General features: G+C 45.7%; 1 protein-coding gene across 16 annotated transcripts in view; it reads left to right on the top strand.

The window, feature by feature from the left end:
- The window catches only part of FHOD3 (formin homology 2 domain containing 3), a 428,661-nt gene that overhangs the window by 279,277 nt on the left and 132,603 nt on the right, over positions 1-16,781 (top strand). For all 16 annotated transcript variants that reach the window (XM_036009142.1, XM_036009140.1, XM_036009138.1 and 13 more), the window contains exons 9-10: positions 3,479-3,622; positions 13,780-14,021. In XM_036009142.1, coding sequence (XP_035865035.1) covers positions 3,479-3,622; positions 13,780-14,021 — 386 coding nt within the window. The remainder of the gene's footprint in view (positions 1-3,478; positions 3,623-13,779; positions 14,022-16,781) is intronic.

Raw genomic sequence — 16,781 nt, 5'->3', positions numbered from 1 at the left:
GGGCGGTTTCCAAGACCCAGACTAATTAATCCCCACCTCCATCCTCGCCCCCAGCCCCAGCACCATGTCATCAGAAGGTCTGAGGGAGTTTCAGAAGCAACCTCTTGCCGTGGAAGCTGAAGTTAGGTAGTGCCTTGTCTTGATCCGGCTGAAATTCCCTCAGTGGGAACCCCCCACTTGACGGGGGGTGGGGGGGGATCATCTATTGACCATCTTGTAGAATGAGCTGAGGCAGATGGGGAGATGAGTAGCCAGGGGTGCTACTGGGGGGCTGGCTGGCAAGTTCAGGGAAGGAGGGTTCCAGGGAGCTGCAGGGAGAGACGTGGCTCCAGCAGGGCCAAGGGGTAAGTAACCTGGATGGAATCTGTGCTCAGTATTTGCCTTTGTTTTTGTATTTCATTTTATTGTTTTTTAATTACCCTACAGCAAAAATTGACTTTTTTCCTTTGGGTTTTAGCTGTATAAGTTTTAACACACATGTAGTTAAGGATAGCCTTCATAATTAGGATACAGAACATCTCCCTGCAAATCTCTGTTGTCATGATGACATCCCAGTCCCCCCTTTGTGCCCTGACAACCACTGATTCATTCTCTGTCACTATGGTGTTGCCGTTTAAGAATGTCACGTGGAATCGTGTGGGATGTATCCCTTCCAGGTTAGCTTCTCTCAGTGTAGAGATTCATCTCCGTTACCAGGTGCATTAATAGTTCACTCCTTTCTGCTGCAGTGCCTGGCCTTGTGTAGGTAACACCACAGTTTGTGGTTACCCTTCACCCATTGAAGGAGACTGGGGTATTTCGAGCTTCTGGTTTTCACATACAATGCTGCCATGAACATTTGTGTTCAGGCTTTGGCCGCACTGGTTTGATGGAATCCGTGAAAACCCTGGGAGAGGAGACAAAAATGTCCTTTAGCACAGAGATTTCTTCCCCTGTGGAAGATTCGCTTGCCACAAGGTCCGGCAGGACAAGATCTGAGAGGTGGCAGGAAACAGGCCATGAGGGGTCAGTTATTTGAGAGTGAAGGTGTCAGGAGGCGTTTGCTTCCCAGACTGTTCTGGAGTAGCTGCCCCCTTGCCAGAAGTGGGCACCGTGGCGGGTTGGCATCAGTTGGAACAGGAGGACAGGGCCTGGGGAAAGGTGGGAGTGTGGCAGAATGGCCGGCGTGGGAGAGAGTGGCTGAAACAGGTGAGTGTGTTTCTGGGACGTGTAGTCCGCTGCCCGTGCAGGTGAGAGAGATGCTGTATTTGTTTGTGGCGAAGGACAGGGAAGGTGAGGGAGCGCAGGCTTGGCCCAAGCCCAAATTTTCACAGTGGAAATGACAACTGACCTCTTAGTACACTCAATTCTTGGCCTGCTTTTGAGCAAAGGCTCCATAAGTCTGTTTGGTTCTATAGACCTATTTGTTTAATTGTTTAATAGCAACCCTCCCAACCAATCATGGTTGAACTTACTAAAGTGATGGAGGTTAGATCTAGGAATTCAACCCCCTGGAAACTTCTGAGAAAAAGAGCTCAGCAGGGAAAAAAGGGAAGAAGGAGGGGAAGTGAGAGGTGAGGAGATTCCCAGCCACCTCTGTCTGTGTGGCACATCCCGGCCCCTGCACTGGGGTACAGAAGCTTTCAATCTAGCGCCAAACACCATTCAGTGCATTCCTCAGATTGTGCCTTTGGTGTTGGGTGGACTCAGCAGTCAGTTTAGGGCACCTCCAGTTGTTAGCCCTGCCCTGGCCTTGGTGTTGCCATTTCCGTCTCCTCATCTTTTAACCAAGTGCTGGAGACTAAGACCAAAGGATGGGCTTGTTCCGATGATAGCCATCTTTGAACGGGTGCCTACTTCTTCCATTAGCTTTGGGAGCTGGGCACCGTTCAGCAGGCCCTTGTGCTTGCTAATGCCTTGGTGACTGAGTGCCTGGCCTGGTGCCAGCAGGCACGCACACTCTTGCACCCTTGGCTGCTTAAGGTGTGTGCCCCATTTATTACAGCGTCAGCTGGTTCCCAGCCCCCTGTTCTGTGTCCTTGCTGGGACCCCGACTTACTAAACTGCTGGTTCCTGGTGATTTTTCATTCATCTCTGATCTAAAGAACAGTGAGTTGTATCCTCTTGGCTCCACCTGGAAAGGAAAAGGGCACTGTTTGCATTACGAATAAAGACATTCTTTCTGATATGAATAGCCCCGAAATAGAAGTGTTAGGGAAGTTGGTGCTGTGAAGTGATTGTTGGGAAAGTATTAGTGTTTTTCTCTTCCAAGGCAGGTCACCATGTTTACAGCACTTTTGAAATATGTATGCAGGGTTCCTAGAAATGCAAAGCTAGGGAAATAAATAGGGACTGTGTCTGAAATTGAAGGTCAGAATAATTTGTGTAGAGGGCATGAGTGTGTGAGGGGAGGACACTAGGATAGCAGCTCTGAGCCCAGGGTTGATTCCAAGTCTTCAGTAACTTCCTGTCACCTCAGGCAAACTCCTCCCCTCCCCGCCTTTATCTCCCTCATTTTATAAGATAAGGGACTTAGAATAAATTACCTAAAAAGCTCCTTCCAGTTCTGACAGGAGGCTTGATCTGAGATCATCCTTCCTGTAACAAGGAGAAGTCAGTCTTTTCTTAGGTTATTTATTTTTTTGTCCCTGAGGTGCTGTTTTGACATCTCTCACGTTTTCCTAAATTTCACAGACCAAGGGGAAGGCCTCCCAAATGGAAAGAAAAGGGAATCATTAAATTGTTATCACTGCAGCTGTTGGTAGATGGATCTTAACAGGACTTTCTGATCACCAACTGTGTTGGTTTTCTATTGCCATGTAACCAATTACCACAAACTTAGCCGCCTAAAACAGCACAGATTTCTCATCTCACAGTTTCCACGGGCTGGTGTCCAGCACTGCCTAGCCGGGTCCTCTGCTCGGAGTCTCACAAAGCTGCAGTCAAGGTGTTGACTGGGGCTGGAGTCTCAGCGGAGGCCCAGGGTCCTCTTCCAGGCTTTTGTGGTTGTTGGCAGAGCTCATTTCCTTGCAGCTGTACAACTCATGGTGGCTTGCTGCTGCTTTGGGGCGAGCAGGAGAACCGTTCTCTAGTGTCTGAGTTGAGGAAAGACCTCAGCCCGGTTTTAGATGGCTCGCCTGATTAGGTCAGGCCCACCCCAGGTAGTCTCCCCTTTGATTAGCTCAAGATCAGCTGACTTGGGACCTTATAGCAACTGTAAAACCCCTCCACCCTTGCCATATAATGTAGCCTAGTCATGGGAGTATTCCACCTACACTTAAGGGGAGGGGAGTACACAGCACCTTATGGTGGTGGGATCTTGGGGTTCATTCTGCTTTTGCTAAAGGACTCTTTTGTCAAATGAACTTGTCATCTGTCTTGCCTTGTTCCACATTGTTATAATCATGTCCACTGGCTACTATGCAAAAAATAAAAATGCCTCGTGAGCCTTGAGACAGATCCTTAAGACATGTCTGTGCCCTGTTCTTTCTTTGTCTAGACGTTGTCCGGATTGCCAGACCAAGACACCTTCTACGACGTGGTGGACTGCCTGGAGGAGCTGGGCATTGCAGCCGTGTCCCAGCGGCATTTGAACAAGAAAGGGACTGACCTGGACTTAGTGGAGCAGTTGAACATTTACGAGGTAACAGAACATACCTTTTGTAAGGCATCTCACAGCTTGGACAAATGTCAAAGGCCCAGGTAAACGTACTCTAGACCTGCGGTTCTGAGTGCTGTGTGGCGGCACTTGCAACACCTGGGAGCTTTACCAAATGCAAGCGCTCAGGCCCCAGCCCAGACCTGTGGAATCAGAAGCTCTGAGGGTGGGCCCAGCCTTCTGTGCTGTGCAAACCTCCTGGTGGATGGGATGCATACTCCGGTGGGAGAAGAACTGATCTAGCAGATACTTGGTAGCTTGCTTGCTCATTTATTTATTTATTTATTGCTATTTTAATTTAAAGAACATGCTTTCTACCAGCAGTACTTACATTCAGGCTGAGAGAGAGAGCAAGGTAGAGAGAGAGAGAAAGAGAGAGAAAGAGAGAGAGAGAGAGAGAGAGAAATGAAGACAGAGAGACAAGCAGACAGTGATCCTGTTTCTCATATCTGATGGGGATGCAACTTCAGGCAGGGCCTGCTACACAATTTGTGGGCAAAATGGAATGGGAAAAACTGCTGTTAAAGATACTAAACATCTTTTTACTTCCTTCCCCTGTCTCTCTTACCTTGTTATAATATTTCGTTTTGTTTTGGCTATTTAATGTCATTGTAAGGAAAGATACGTTAAGGTTTAAAAGTATGAACAGGAATTTTACTGCCCCTCTTTATATTGTGCAATGCCAGTTTAAAATGCAACTAAAAGTGCATTTAACCTATATGCAGAATCAGCAAAATTTGGTAGTTTGTCATTCCTGCATGCACAGGTATTTTGTTCTTACCAGAACAGTGGAAACACTGTTCAAAACTAACTCAGCTATTTTTACTTCGCTTCTTGATATGTGTTCAATCTGTCAACACTCTACCTTCAACTTACTGATGAGCCAGGAAGGCTAAAAGGAACAGGAACTGTGGGCTGTGGGCTGTCCTATCTTCTCATTTTTCTTATGTCATCATTTCAGCCTAAGTGGTTGGCTAACATGGGGAAAAGGTAACACCACTGAGAAAAGATGGGATGGGGCCCTTGGGTTGCCATCTCTCTTCATGTAAAGCAAGTCCTGGTTTGCCTGGAGAGCGGGGCTGTCCGTGACTCTGCTCAGCCAGTCCCGGGTGTAACACACTCACCTGGTACTACTCGCTTCCTGTCTCACTGAACTGCCTCGTCCCATGGGTCGACAGAACTCTGTGCTCAAGGGTGCAAGGAATGGTGACGTGCTGGTTGCACCTACTTCCTCTATGCCTGCACATGCTCCCTTGGCCTAGTGGACTTCGCTTGTAAAACACAAGTTTAAAGTTAAAGTTAATAATAATTTCAAGATGGTGAAAGCGGAGCTTTGAGCCAAGCCCAGAGCCCTGCTGAGTGTGAGGACGGAGCCCAGTACAGTTGCCGAGGGCACATGCCCGTAAAGCAGGGATGCTGCTTTGGGTTGTGCATCATAGCTGAATGGCCTGGTGAGTCCTAACTGCTCCCAGTGGGTTAATTTCAGGTCAGCTGCCCACTTGGTATTAAAATTATTGGTAGTTATCTGATGTGACTATTGTCTGAACTCCAAATGGAGGTTAGAGCACATTTTGTGAATAGCAAATTATATTCCTTCTTACTAAGTCTCATCATCCCGGTTTCCTTCCATGGCTAGTGGGGGGCAGAATCTGGAGGTAGGTTTCCCTCGGCTGGTGCGGCTTTGAACAGGGAAGCTTCTTCATTCAGGCCCCAGCTTACCCTTAATAATGGGGTGAGCCAGGCTATCCCTGAGGATATCCCATCAGTGGTATTTTATTTTTTTTCTCATTTCCCCCCAGATATCATTTTCATACCAAAAAATTAACCATTTTAAAGTGTAAAATTTGATGAGTTTTAATACATTCACCAGATTGCATACACATTATCACTGTCATATTCCAGAAATTCACCACCCCCAGAAGAAACCACACACCTATTAGCAGACACTCTTTATTCCTCTCTGTTCCCGACACATCAGACCCCAAACCACTAATCTACTCTCTCTCTCTGATGTCTTCAGATGTCTTTTATTTCATATAAATAGACACTTCATAGAAATGGAACCAATGTGTGGTCTGTGCGACTAGCTGTCATGCAACATGTTAAGATGCACACATGCTGTAGTGCACAGTAGTACATGCCACAACATACGTGTGCACACCATGACACAGCCACATGCTATAACATGTATGCATGCTGAACCATGTATATGTGCTACAACATGTACTGGTTCATGCTACAAATGACTTGGTTCCTTTTTGTACTAATATTCTATTGTCCAGATGTGTCACATTTTGTTTATCCACTTACCATGTGATGGACATTTGGGTCATTCCCATCTTTTGGCTAGTGTAAATAATGTTGCTAAGAACATTTGTGCATGTACGTTTTCAGTGCTCTTGGGCATATACCAAGGAGTGAAACTGCTGGTCATATGGTGACTGTTTGGCTATTCGAGGAACAGCCAGTCTGTTTTCCAAAATGGCTGTACCATTTTATCTTCCTGCCAGGAATATAATGAGGGTTCCAGTTTCTCGTCATCCTCCTTAATGCTTATCATTGTCCATCTTTTTAAATTCTAGCCATCCCAGTGGGCACGAAGTGGTGTACATTTTGATTTGCTTTGCTTTTCTCTGGCGACTAGTGATGTTGAGCATGTTTCAATGTTCCCATTGGCCATTTGTACATCTTCTGAGGAGAAGTGACTATTCATTCCCTTTGCTCATTTTTAAATTGGACTGTTTTATTACTATTGAGTTGTAATAATTAATATTCTAGATACTAGAGTCTTACCAGATATAAACTTTAGTATATTTTTCCCTATTCTATGAGTCGTACCACTCTACTTATGACCTAACTGATCAGTTTTATTCAGAGTAACTTGGAATTATCCTTCATAGGTCTTTCTGGTGGTCTCCTCTGCTCCCCAGCACTATCATCTTGCTTTTCTTCCTAATTTAGCCTGAAAACAACTTATTCTGTGAGCTAACACAAAGGATCAGATTATCAAATTAGAACTGAAAAATCGGAGATCTTACCTGGTATCTACCTATGCCAGTAATTTTGAGAATGAGGCAGTAGCGGTGTAGGGAAGCAGGGCGAGGTCTGGGACATCCCTTGTGACCCCCAGGTCCTTTCTCCCTGCATCAGACATGTGCTCTCTGGCTCAGAGCCATAGACAAAGTCTCCAAGTGAGGTCCACAGGTCTCCTCACCCCATGAATAGTATTCAGTTGTGAAACATGTCTACTACATAGCCCAGAGAGTCAGAGCTCATAAATCTGTAAATTCTGGGTCTATTTACTGTAAGTAATCCTTAGCAGGGACATCTTGCTAAGGGCATTCCAGAAACAAGAACCCTCATTTTAGCAAATATCATTAGTCTGTTTATTAGGTAGTCTGGTTATCAGCATGTTTACAAGAGATTAGATGGGGTCACTTGCCTTCCTTCTTTCCCCAGAAGCATCCCTCCTGTAAAAGGAGCGGAGTGTCACAGACCAGCTGTTTTAACTCCTTCACCTTAGTCTCTATCCCTAAACAACATATTGTTTAATTTTGACTGTTTTGAAGCACGAACCATGCCATTTGTATCCTTCTATGATTTTCTCTTTTGCTTGATGTTTTTGAGACTTACCCATGTTGTTATGTGGTTTTTTAGCTCATGGGTTTTCACTGCTGATGAACATATCCCAGCTTACTTATCTGCTATTCTCTTGATGGAGGTTGGCTGGTTAATAGTTTTGGTGCCACCACAGTGCTACCAGGAGTGTTCTTGTACTTTGTGTGTGTGTGTGCACACTCACACATGACTTCTCACAGGTACTCATTCTTATTTTGTAAAACTGTAGAAGTTGTTTTTCTTTCTGTCTTCTCTGGGAAAGTGTGTGTATGTGTGTGTGTGTGTGTGTGTGAGTGTGTGCACACGCATGTGTGTTGAGGGAGACAGGATATTTTTGGTAACTATATATTCCTTTTCTTATGGAAATTGGTCTGTTGAAATGTCCTGCCTTTACTTGGATCAATTTTGGTAAATTACATATTTTAGAAAATTCATTTCATCTAGATTTTTAAGTTTATTACCAAAGAAATATATAAATAGTCTTTTATGAATGTTTTTGATTTCTTCTGGGTCAATAGGATTTCCCCTCATTTTTCACTTCTCACTTTTTGTGTTTGTTATTTCTTCCTTTTTTTCCCCTCTGGATCAACTAGTGGTTTCCCTATTTCATTGGGTTTTTTCAAGTAATAATGTTGATTTATGTATGATTTATACTGCTTTTCTGTTTTTGTGACTCAATACATTTTTATTTTAGTTTGTTGTTTTTTCCTACATTTTTGAATTGTATATTTAATTCATTCCTTTAACCATCCTTGCCTTCCTGGAATATAACCCTCTTGGTCATGATGTGTTCTTTCTAAAAATGTGCCATTGGAATTCTGATAGACACTCATTTAGTTAGGGTTTGTACACAAGAGTTCATAAGTAAGACTGGTCTCCTCTTCATCCTGCCTTCCCCTCCTCCTTTTTGTTGGCCATCTCTTTCAGTTGGGGCAATACTCTCATGCTAGCATCATAAAAAATGATGCTGGTGTTCACGACGCCTTTCTTATATGTTGCTCCTGGACAGTACACTCCTAGTGCTGTGTCTGGATTGTCTCCAGAGCACTTCTCTGGTTGTTTCTCCTCTGTGACTTCCCTGGATCCTTCATCTCTGTCCCCTCCCTTTTGGTGTTGAGGTTACCTGATGAGACCTCCTTTCTCAGTCTATATGGACTGTCCTATGACTTATAGAGTGAATTTAGCAGCCCTGGAGGGTGATGACTGATCTTGACCCTGAGCCTTCAGCCAAGGCCCATGGCTGCCTGCCCCTGTGCCTGCTTGTCTTCTTGTGTTACTTCCACTCATTCGAGGCCCACTCTGTGGGGTCCACATACTCTTCTGGTTCTGAGAATACAGAGATAGATGTTCTGTCCCCGCCCCAAGGAACTCCCATTCTGCAGTCTAAGACAGTCAGGTAGCTGATTCCCCCAGCAGCTAAATGTAATGGTTCTGGGGACACAGAAGGTGCAGGGAGCTCCGACTATGTGGGGCATAGCCACCTGGAAGCTGCACATGACATGCTACCAGCCCTAAATAAATCCTTTGCTTTTCTCATATGACAGAAACAAAAATTCTGTGCCATCTGTTCCTTTCTTCATCTCTATAAAAAACTGAGTCTCTCAAGTTGCAAACCTGGAGCTGTCCTGGACTTTTTTCTCTTTCCTCCTTCCCTACACTTAGGAGTCTGATTACCGAATACTGTACGTTCTTTTCCACTCCCCTAGTTTTGGCCCTCATTGTTTCTTGGCTGGAATATAGCAATATCTTCCCATACATTTGTTCTTCTATGAATTGGTTCATTCAACAGAATTTTATTGAGCCCATACTATGTGCCAGACACTGCCATATGTCCCAGGACACAGCAGCTACCTAGACAGACAAGGACACTGTCCTAAAGGAGCGTACATTCTAATGGGGTGCATGCAGCGACAAAGTACATGAATAAGGTGAGAATCTGAGACTGCAGGCATGTCAATGAAGAGAAGAGGATGAAGTGGGGTTAGAAGTGGAGGTGTAAATGAGGAAGGCCCATCTGAGACAATGGCCTAAAGACAGTGGCATAAGGAACAGCAGGGGAGGAGCTCCAGCCCGGCAGGGGCGAAGGGTCGGAAGGAGACTGGTGTGACTGGAAGGGGATAGGGCCTGGGAGAGCTGCAAAAGTGGGGCCTGGTGATGCTGGCTTCCTGCTGGTGCTACATCCTTTGGGGCCTCCTCTGCCCTTTCCTCCTTCCTGACTCCCTGCAACTAAAAACAAGGGGATCCTCCTGAAAGCCAGAGCTGACTACCCCATTTCTTTGTTGAAGAAAACAAACAACAGTGAGTGAGTGAATGATTATGTGAATGAATGAATGAAGGAGTGAATGAATGAAAAACCTTTTCCATGGCAGGCAGGATATAACCCAAATTCCTTGAGTTAGTACAACGGCTTACACAGTGTGTGGCTTCAGACCCCTGTGACCTTTTCTCCAGTCATTCCTAAGATGTCTCTGAAGGTTCAGCCACATTTAACATCTGCTGTGTCTTGAACGTGAAAGGCAGGTCTTCAGGGAGCTTTCCTTTACCTATTCTCTTTTCTTTCTTCTAGTTCTTCATCTAGTTCTCTAGTTAGCAAACTCCTACTCCTTCTGCAAGGGTCATCTCAGGGGGTCTTTCTTGGCAAGGTAAAAGGAGCGCCTGCCGCTTGTCACTGCACTTGGTTCATAATCCATGGAAGGGCACTTGCCTGTGTCTGTACCTTGGACCGAACAGTCTTTTGGACATACTTGCCGGTCTGTTTCCCTTTGGGCTACTCTGCGTCCTATGTCTCATTCCTCTCTCCGGCCCCAGTGCCTGCCCAGAGTACAAGTTCAGGGAGTGCTCAAATGAAGGTCTCCTTTAATATCACACGTTTTATGACAGTGTTTGCCATGCTGGGTGGAAGGAAGGGCGTGGTTTGATCCAAAAGCAGCTAACCTTCGAGGGAAGATGCCCTGAGTAATAGTAACTCCAGGCGACCACTGAGTGCTTGATGGATCAGGCGAAGCCAGGATTCTTTTGTTCCAAAAGCTAACGCAGTTTCAAAATAGCACTTTTTTTTTTTTGCCACAGGACAACTAAGTTCAGGATATATAGGGACAGCAAGGAAGTCTATAAAGAAAGCCAACATTTTCCTCTATGAACGTTTTTAAGCATTTGAAGAAAACTTGGTTGGGCTTCTAAAATTCTTCTTAATAGTAGAGGACGTCTGGTGACCATATGTCCTGGACTTTCTGGGGACAGGCCCAATTCCATGTAATTTAATTCTGTTTCAGAAAGGTGACTTAATCTAAGTTTTGTTCATTTCAATTTTTATAGTTTCACATAATGTTATAAATATGTAAATTCACAAATCAAAATAAAAAATCTTTTGTCAGATTATGTGTTCTAACTTTTGATTCTCACAATGTGGTCCTAATAATGGGAAAGGCATCTTAAGGCTACAGACTTTGGGTGTGAGGGGTAATTGCTCACTTTAGAAATAATTCACTAATAGGTCTCATCTCTTAAGATCCTTCTTTGTCATAGGTGATAAAAAGTGTGCTCAGTTAGCCCTCGGCGATAACAAATATGCTGAAAACTCAGTGGCCTGAAACACCAAGTATCGCTCATGATTCTGGGGCTGGAAATTCAGACCTGGTTCAACTGGAGATTCACATGTGGCTGCAGTCATCCAATGGCTGGACTTGTAGTGGTTCGGGTCTCTCCAGGTGTTTTCCATCTCTTAGGGCTCTTGACTTTCATCTGTAGGGCTCCTTAGAATCGGGAGAATTTGGAACTGCCACTGTAGCCCTGATGTGAAAGTGGAGTCTCTCTTCCTGCCGTCAGCAGACACTGCTGAATCTAGGGTCCGTCTCATACAAACAAAGCCGTGAGCAAATGCCAGCCCCAAGTTTCGCGTTAGACGGTTCCTGCCTGCCCAGCCCGAGGCTGCCCTTGGCTCAGCCGGGATTCTGTGCCCCTCTCACCCTCCGTGCGCTCTTTTCTTGTTTTAAGTGAATAGATGTTCTGTTGAGGATCTGAACATGAGACAGTCCCCCATTGAATTCCCTTTTATGGTGTTGCTTTGGTAAGTTTTCTAGATTTTTCTTTTCATTTCAACTTTCTGATTGTCTCTATCTTCCTTGACAAAAGGCAGTTAAAGTGGATTTCATGTTGTACACACCGTGTGTGCGTCTGAAAGGAACTGTGAGCAGAATGGCACTCGATCGCTGGATCTCTGAGGTTAGGGCAGGAATTAGAACGATTCAAACTCTAATTTGCCCCCATCTCGTTATTCCAAATGTGTGCTTAATAAGAAGCAGAATCAGTACCTCAGGTCAGAATAAGTTCGAATGGTCTAGAATTTTTATATCTCAAAATGAAAGAAGCAATTGTCTAGAAATATTGAAAATATTGGTTAGGTACATAATCCTTCTCCAACTTTCCTTAGAAAATGCCATTTAATGTGTTAAAGTTGAGATGGTAAATGTGATTAACCAAATGTAGAATTTCTTAGTTCTTGCAGTTAAACTGGAGAGGGGAATCCTAGGAAACAGACTTTCCAGTGAGAGTTTATAGCAATAGAGCTTTTTCTGAACTCATATCAACTCTTACCTCAAACCTCCCCAAATTATGTCTGGTTAGTAAATTAAGAGGCACGAAATAGTCAAAATAATATTGAGTTGCCTTTATGTGTCTGAGAGTTTGTTATAAAATGTATCTAACACAGAGACAGAAGAGTTTTCACTTAATCTCTAAAAGCGGAAGCTGGAGGAAACTGGAGACGGGGCAGGTAAAGGGTGGACGCACTCTCAGGAAACAGGCCACATGTCTCAGGTGCTCACTCCTCTGGACCAGCAGGAGCGTGGCCAAACTGGCCTTGACTCAGCCAAGCTCACCGTGCTTGATGAACATGGCTGTTGAAATTTTGGACATAGGGGATCTTTGATTTTGCAGGAGCCAGATTTTTCTGTAGATAGTTAGGTGATATAAAGGCCACAGGCTGTGATTTTCTCTGTGTCTTTATATTACTTCTCCATTCTTATATCAGGACCAAGTTGTGCGAAGTGAGCGAGAACACCCAAAGGCTGGATCCACGTGCACCTTTGGGGACATGAGACTATGTATGGGTCTCCATGGTTGCCAAGTCAGAGAGGCTGCTGGACTTGGTGAAGGCGCCTGGCTTACCTGGGCTTCGAGGTGGCTGACTCCCCAGTTCTGTGTGATGGAGGAGTTTGTGGGCGTCCTGTGCCCCTTCATCTAAGGGTGTGGGCTGGGGGAGGGTAGTCATTTATTGACTACCAGCCGTAGGAAAGGTCCTGCTCTTGTGGCTCTACATAAATTACCCTCATATAAGTTATTTGAGTTGAGCCTGCACATGCAGTACTTATTTTCCTCGTTCGGTGAGCTGGAGAGAAGGCAGGTGACTTGCTGCAGGTCACACCAGGTTTGTTCATGGCGTAGCCAGCTTGCATGTAAGTTGTCAGTGACACCTTGTGCTCTTCTTACTGTCCAGTTTTAGAGAAGGTAGACTTGAAAAATTAAAGAAGCTGGAGATAGAGATGAGTTAGCCCATGGCTGGGAAGAGTGAGTGTGGAAAAGGCGCAGAGCTATGCAAAGCTCAGATAGTTGGTGTTGATGGCGAGGTAAGCAAGCTGTGGGATGGGATCCAGGATAGGGATAGAGTGAGGTTCGGGATGGTCAAGCTGGGCCTCTGGAAGGGCACCAACTAAGGGCAGGACCAAATATTGCCTGGAAGAGGGAAGGTGGGCGTGTGTGTGGTGGCAGTTGGCTCAGGTTTCCACATCAGAGCCTAAGTGACAAAGAGTAAGCCAGTTCTTCTGCATAAATCTGTGTCACTTTTAAGAGGAGATTTTTATAAAATTTTACTCTGGAGGTCAGGTCTATTTCTGGTATGTGCTTTGGTGACTCGTGTGTGCAAGCTGTCTAGTTTAACCATAGGCTCCACCCCCAACACTAAGACCGTGCTACCAAGGGTAGCTGCTCACAGCAGAGGTGTGTGAGATTCTGCAGCCAGGTAGTACTGTCTATGGCAGTGGGCCTCTCAAAAAGATCTGTGGATAAGGCTAGTCACCCTCACCTGGATCTTGTGGCTCTCTCCTCTGACCAGAATCCTTGCTGTGCTCTTCCTAGCTTCCTCGTTGGGAAAGCAAGCTCAGGAACCACCCAGAGCTTGAGGGCTTCCTGTCACTGGGCTTCAGGAGAGCCTCTGCCTCCAGGACCAGAGAAGAGCAAAGGGAGGCCCAGGCAAAGCTGGGCTCCAGGGTGAAGATGCCATCCAACTACAAAACATTGTTAGACCTATCCAAGATAGTGTCTGTCCTTTCCCTATGCATTTGATTGGGTAAATACACAGTGGCAGGCATCTTTCAGTTTGCAGACTGTGCTTTGGGTCGTGTGGCTGTGAAGACCTTGCAGAGAAGCTGAGGCTACAGCATGGGGTGAGCTGGGCATGCATAGTCCTCTCTGGGGGCTAGGAAAGGATGTCAGTCTGACCTTGCACTGGGCTTTCTCTGCCTTTGCAGGTGGCACTCCGGCACGAGGATGGCGACGAGACAGCTGAGCCACCCCTCAGTGGGCGCCGGGACCGGAGGAGGGCCAGCCTGTGTTCTGGCAGCAGCGGGGGTGAGCACCGGGGCCTGGACCGCAGGCGGAGCCGCAGGCACTCAGTACAGAACATCAAGAGTCCTCTGTCGGCTCCCACCAGTCCCTGCTCCCAGTCGGCTCCCAGCTTCCAGCCCTGTCAAGTGCGAGATCTCCGTGAAAAGTAAGCATTCACCCAGCAGTGGGGAGGGGCACAAGACTAGTAGGGAGGGAGTTCCCCACCCCACGGGTGCCCACCACCATCCCCACTCCTCCTGCCTCTTCTCCACCATTCAAACAGCGTCCAAAATTCCCACGGAGCTACCCAGGGCAAGGTGGCCCTGGTGACAAGCACAGATTTGTTCTTATTAACCCCATGAACTCTTCTCCACCCACCTGTGTGTTTCTATTATTTAATATCTCAGTTAACATCTGTTTAGAAAAGCTGTGCTTTATCAAATGGTAAAGGATGCAAAACACAAAGCTTTGGCCTACAAACAAATGGTATGCCACCACATAAATGTGAGCTCTTGAGAGTCTGGAGATATTCCCAACAATACATAGTTGACCTGAGTTAAATAGAACAAATCTTATGAGTTTCAAATCATACATACATAAATATAAGCTATATGATTTAATATACATACAAAGTTTCAGTAAACACAAATGTTATCATGTATTTCGTCAGTCATGCAGCAAACATTTTTGCTGAGTGTCTGTTCTGGGCCAGGACTGTCTGACACATGATGATATATAAATGGAAAAGGTATGATCTCTGCCCTCAGGAACCTCAAATCTGGGTTGGGAAAAAGTAAGACTGAGGAAAGGAGATAGGAAGAAATAGATGGGTTGGCAATCCTATGAGAAATTACACATATTAAAAAGATAACGTTTGACAAAATCAAAGGCAACTCAGAAGTGGTTCCACAAAACACAGGTGCAGCAAAAGCACGGCCACACGATGCCGCTCTGGGATCGGGGCCGGTTCTGTCTTCTTGATGCTGTCAGTTTACTCAGGGGATGGGGCTCTGTGACCTGTCCATGCCAACCCGGTCCATCAGGCTGACTGATACAGTTGCCAGTGCACCACCTCCTGCTGCCCGCAGGGTGGAAGCCCTGCTCCCCTCCTTTGGCTGGAGCATTTCCCCCATCATGGAGCTCCCCCTGGGAGCCGGATGTAGGCAGGAGGCTACACGGTGAAGAAGAACATAAGTTGGATAACTTTAAGTGAGTGACCAAGATATGCCCCTTCCTCTCCATTCCTAAGGGACCGCCTACACCCACTGCTACTGAGAAGTGCCCTGAGTGGCCTGATCTTCTTGGAATCACTAAAGTATGACCCAGCCCAGGCCTTCGGGTGTCTTTTGTTGCTGGGGGAGGAGAACATCGGTCTGAGAGTGATGTGCAAGGCACGATCCATATTGACACCCTTCTCTACCATGTAGGCCTCTAGGTACAGAGGTTTCTGTTTCTGAGGTCTGTGTACAACAAACCCCATTTTAGTGAAAAGAAGACCAAAACGTCTACACAGATTGATGAGGACATTGCACTTTGTGATCTAAGATCTTCAAGAAACTCAGGCAGTGCTCAAAGGCCCTTGAAGCTTTCTCTAGCACCACATCCAGCTCATGCTTGAGAAATTAACATGGAGAGGCTTGCAGAAAGCACATACAGTGGGCTGGGAAGTCTCTATTTAAAACCACCAAGATGCTGAGGATAGGCGGTGGGAGGCCTTGTCGCAGCTCTTTGTGATCTTTTGCTCGGACTTGTGTCATCTTTGTTTCTGTTCTATTTCCTGCCATTACACTTTTCAAAGGTCCCTGTGTTGTGAGTTCAGGTGACAGTGCCCCCTGGTAGGCAACAGCAGTGGAGTGGACCGTGCCTGGCCCGGCTCACAGTTCCAAGGTGCTGGGCTGGGTGGGACCTGGAACAGGGAGGCCCAGACGCTGCCCCGGGTCTGCTAGCTCAGTCTTTTCAGACAGGGCTGATTTTTCCTTTTACCCAAGTTATACCTTTCATGTAAATTTTGTAGCATTTATTTGAGAAAAATATAGTTTCCAGCTTGTAAAGGCAGATTAGGTCTAACAGGTTGACGATTATGAAGTGGCTTCATCCATAAGGCCTGTTGGAGAGATTTTGCCTGATGGCCCCAAAACGACAGGACAGGTTTGGCAGAGCTGGGAGTGGGGTAGAGGGAAAGGGTGACGAGAAGCAAACTTGGAAACGATCTCCGCATGCATAGCTCAGTCACCTGCTCAACATCTGTGCCTCTAAACATTACCTTAGTATGAAGTAATTCACTGTGTTAGATTCCCTGTAGACCCTGAAAGACACAGGAGCATGCCTGACCTAGATTACTCTTCGCCTACCTGAATGTTCTGGCCTGAGTTGCTGCTAACTTGTAGCAACATGCCCGCATACGCCACACAGGAGGAATTTCAGGCTGGATTTTATAGCTCTGTAACCCAGCTAATGTTAATATCTTCAAAAAGAAGATAAAGATGTTAGACTCTAGAAAAAGATTCATGATGTCCTAAAATGTATATGGCACTCTGTCTTCAAATGGCCCTTCTACATCATTTGGCCATGACGTCTTTTAAACTCTCACATTGTTCCTCCATAGGATCTGGGAAGGACAAGTGTCATTGTCCGAATTCCACAAGTGAACAAAGAGATGGGGGTGTGTGGGGGTGTGAGTTGGTGCCTTGAGACGAACCACAGGACTAGGTGGCTGAGCCATGGATTAAATTCAAGCCTTTGGCCTTTGCTTTTCAATGCCCGAATTGGACAAAACCACTTCCCAACCAATCATTCCTAAATATAGTCATTGAGTGAGATTTACACTTTTGACTTTTTTTTAGAGGGAATTTGATTTAATCACCACATAGATGTGTTTCTATTGAGGATAAATATAAAAATTCAAAGAGTTGAAATGCAGAAAATC

Source organism: Phyllostomus discolor, chromosome 9 (genome assembly GCF_004126475.2).
Source record: "Phyllostomus discolor isolate MPI-MPIP mPhyDis1 chromosome 9, mPhyDis1.pri.v3, whole genome shotgun sequence".
NCBI lineage: Eukaryota > Metazoa > Chordata > Mammalia > Chiroptera > Phyllostomidae > Phyllostomus > Phyllostomus discolor.
The sequence above is the reverse complement of the archived record's forward strand: the minus strand, read 5'-3'. Positions and strand labels throughout refer to the sequence as shown.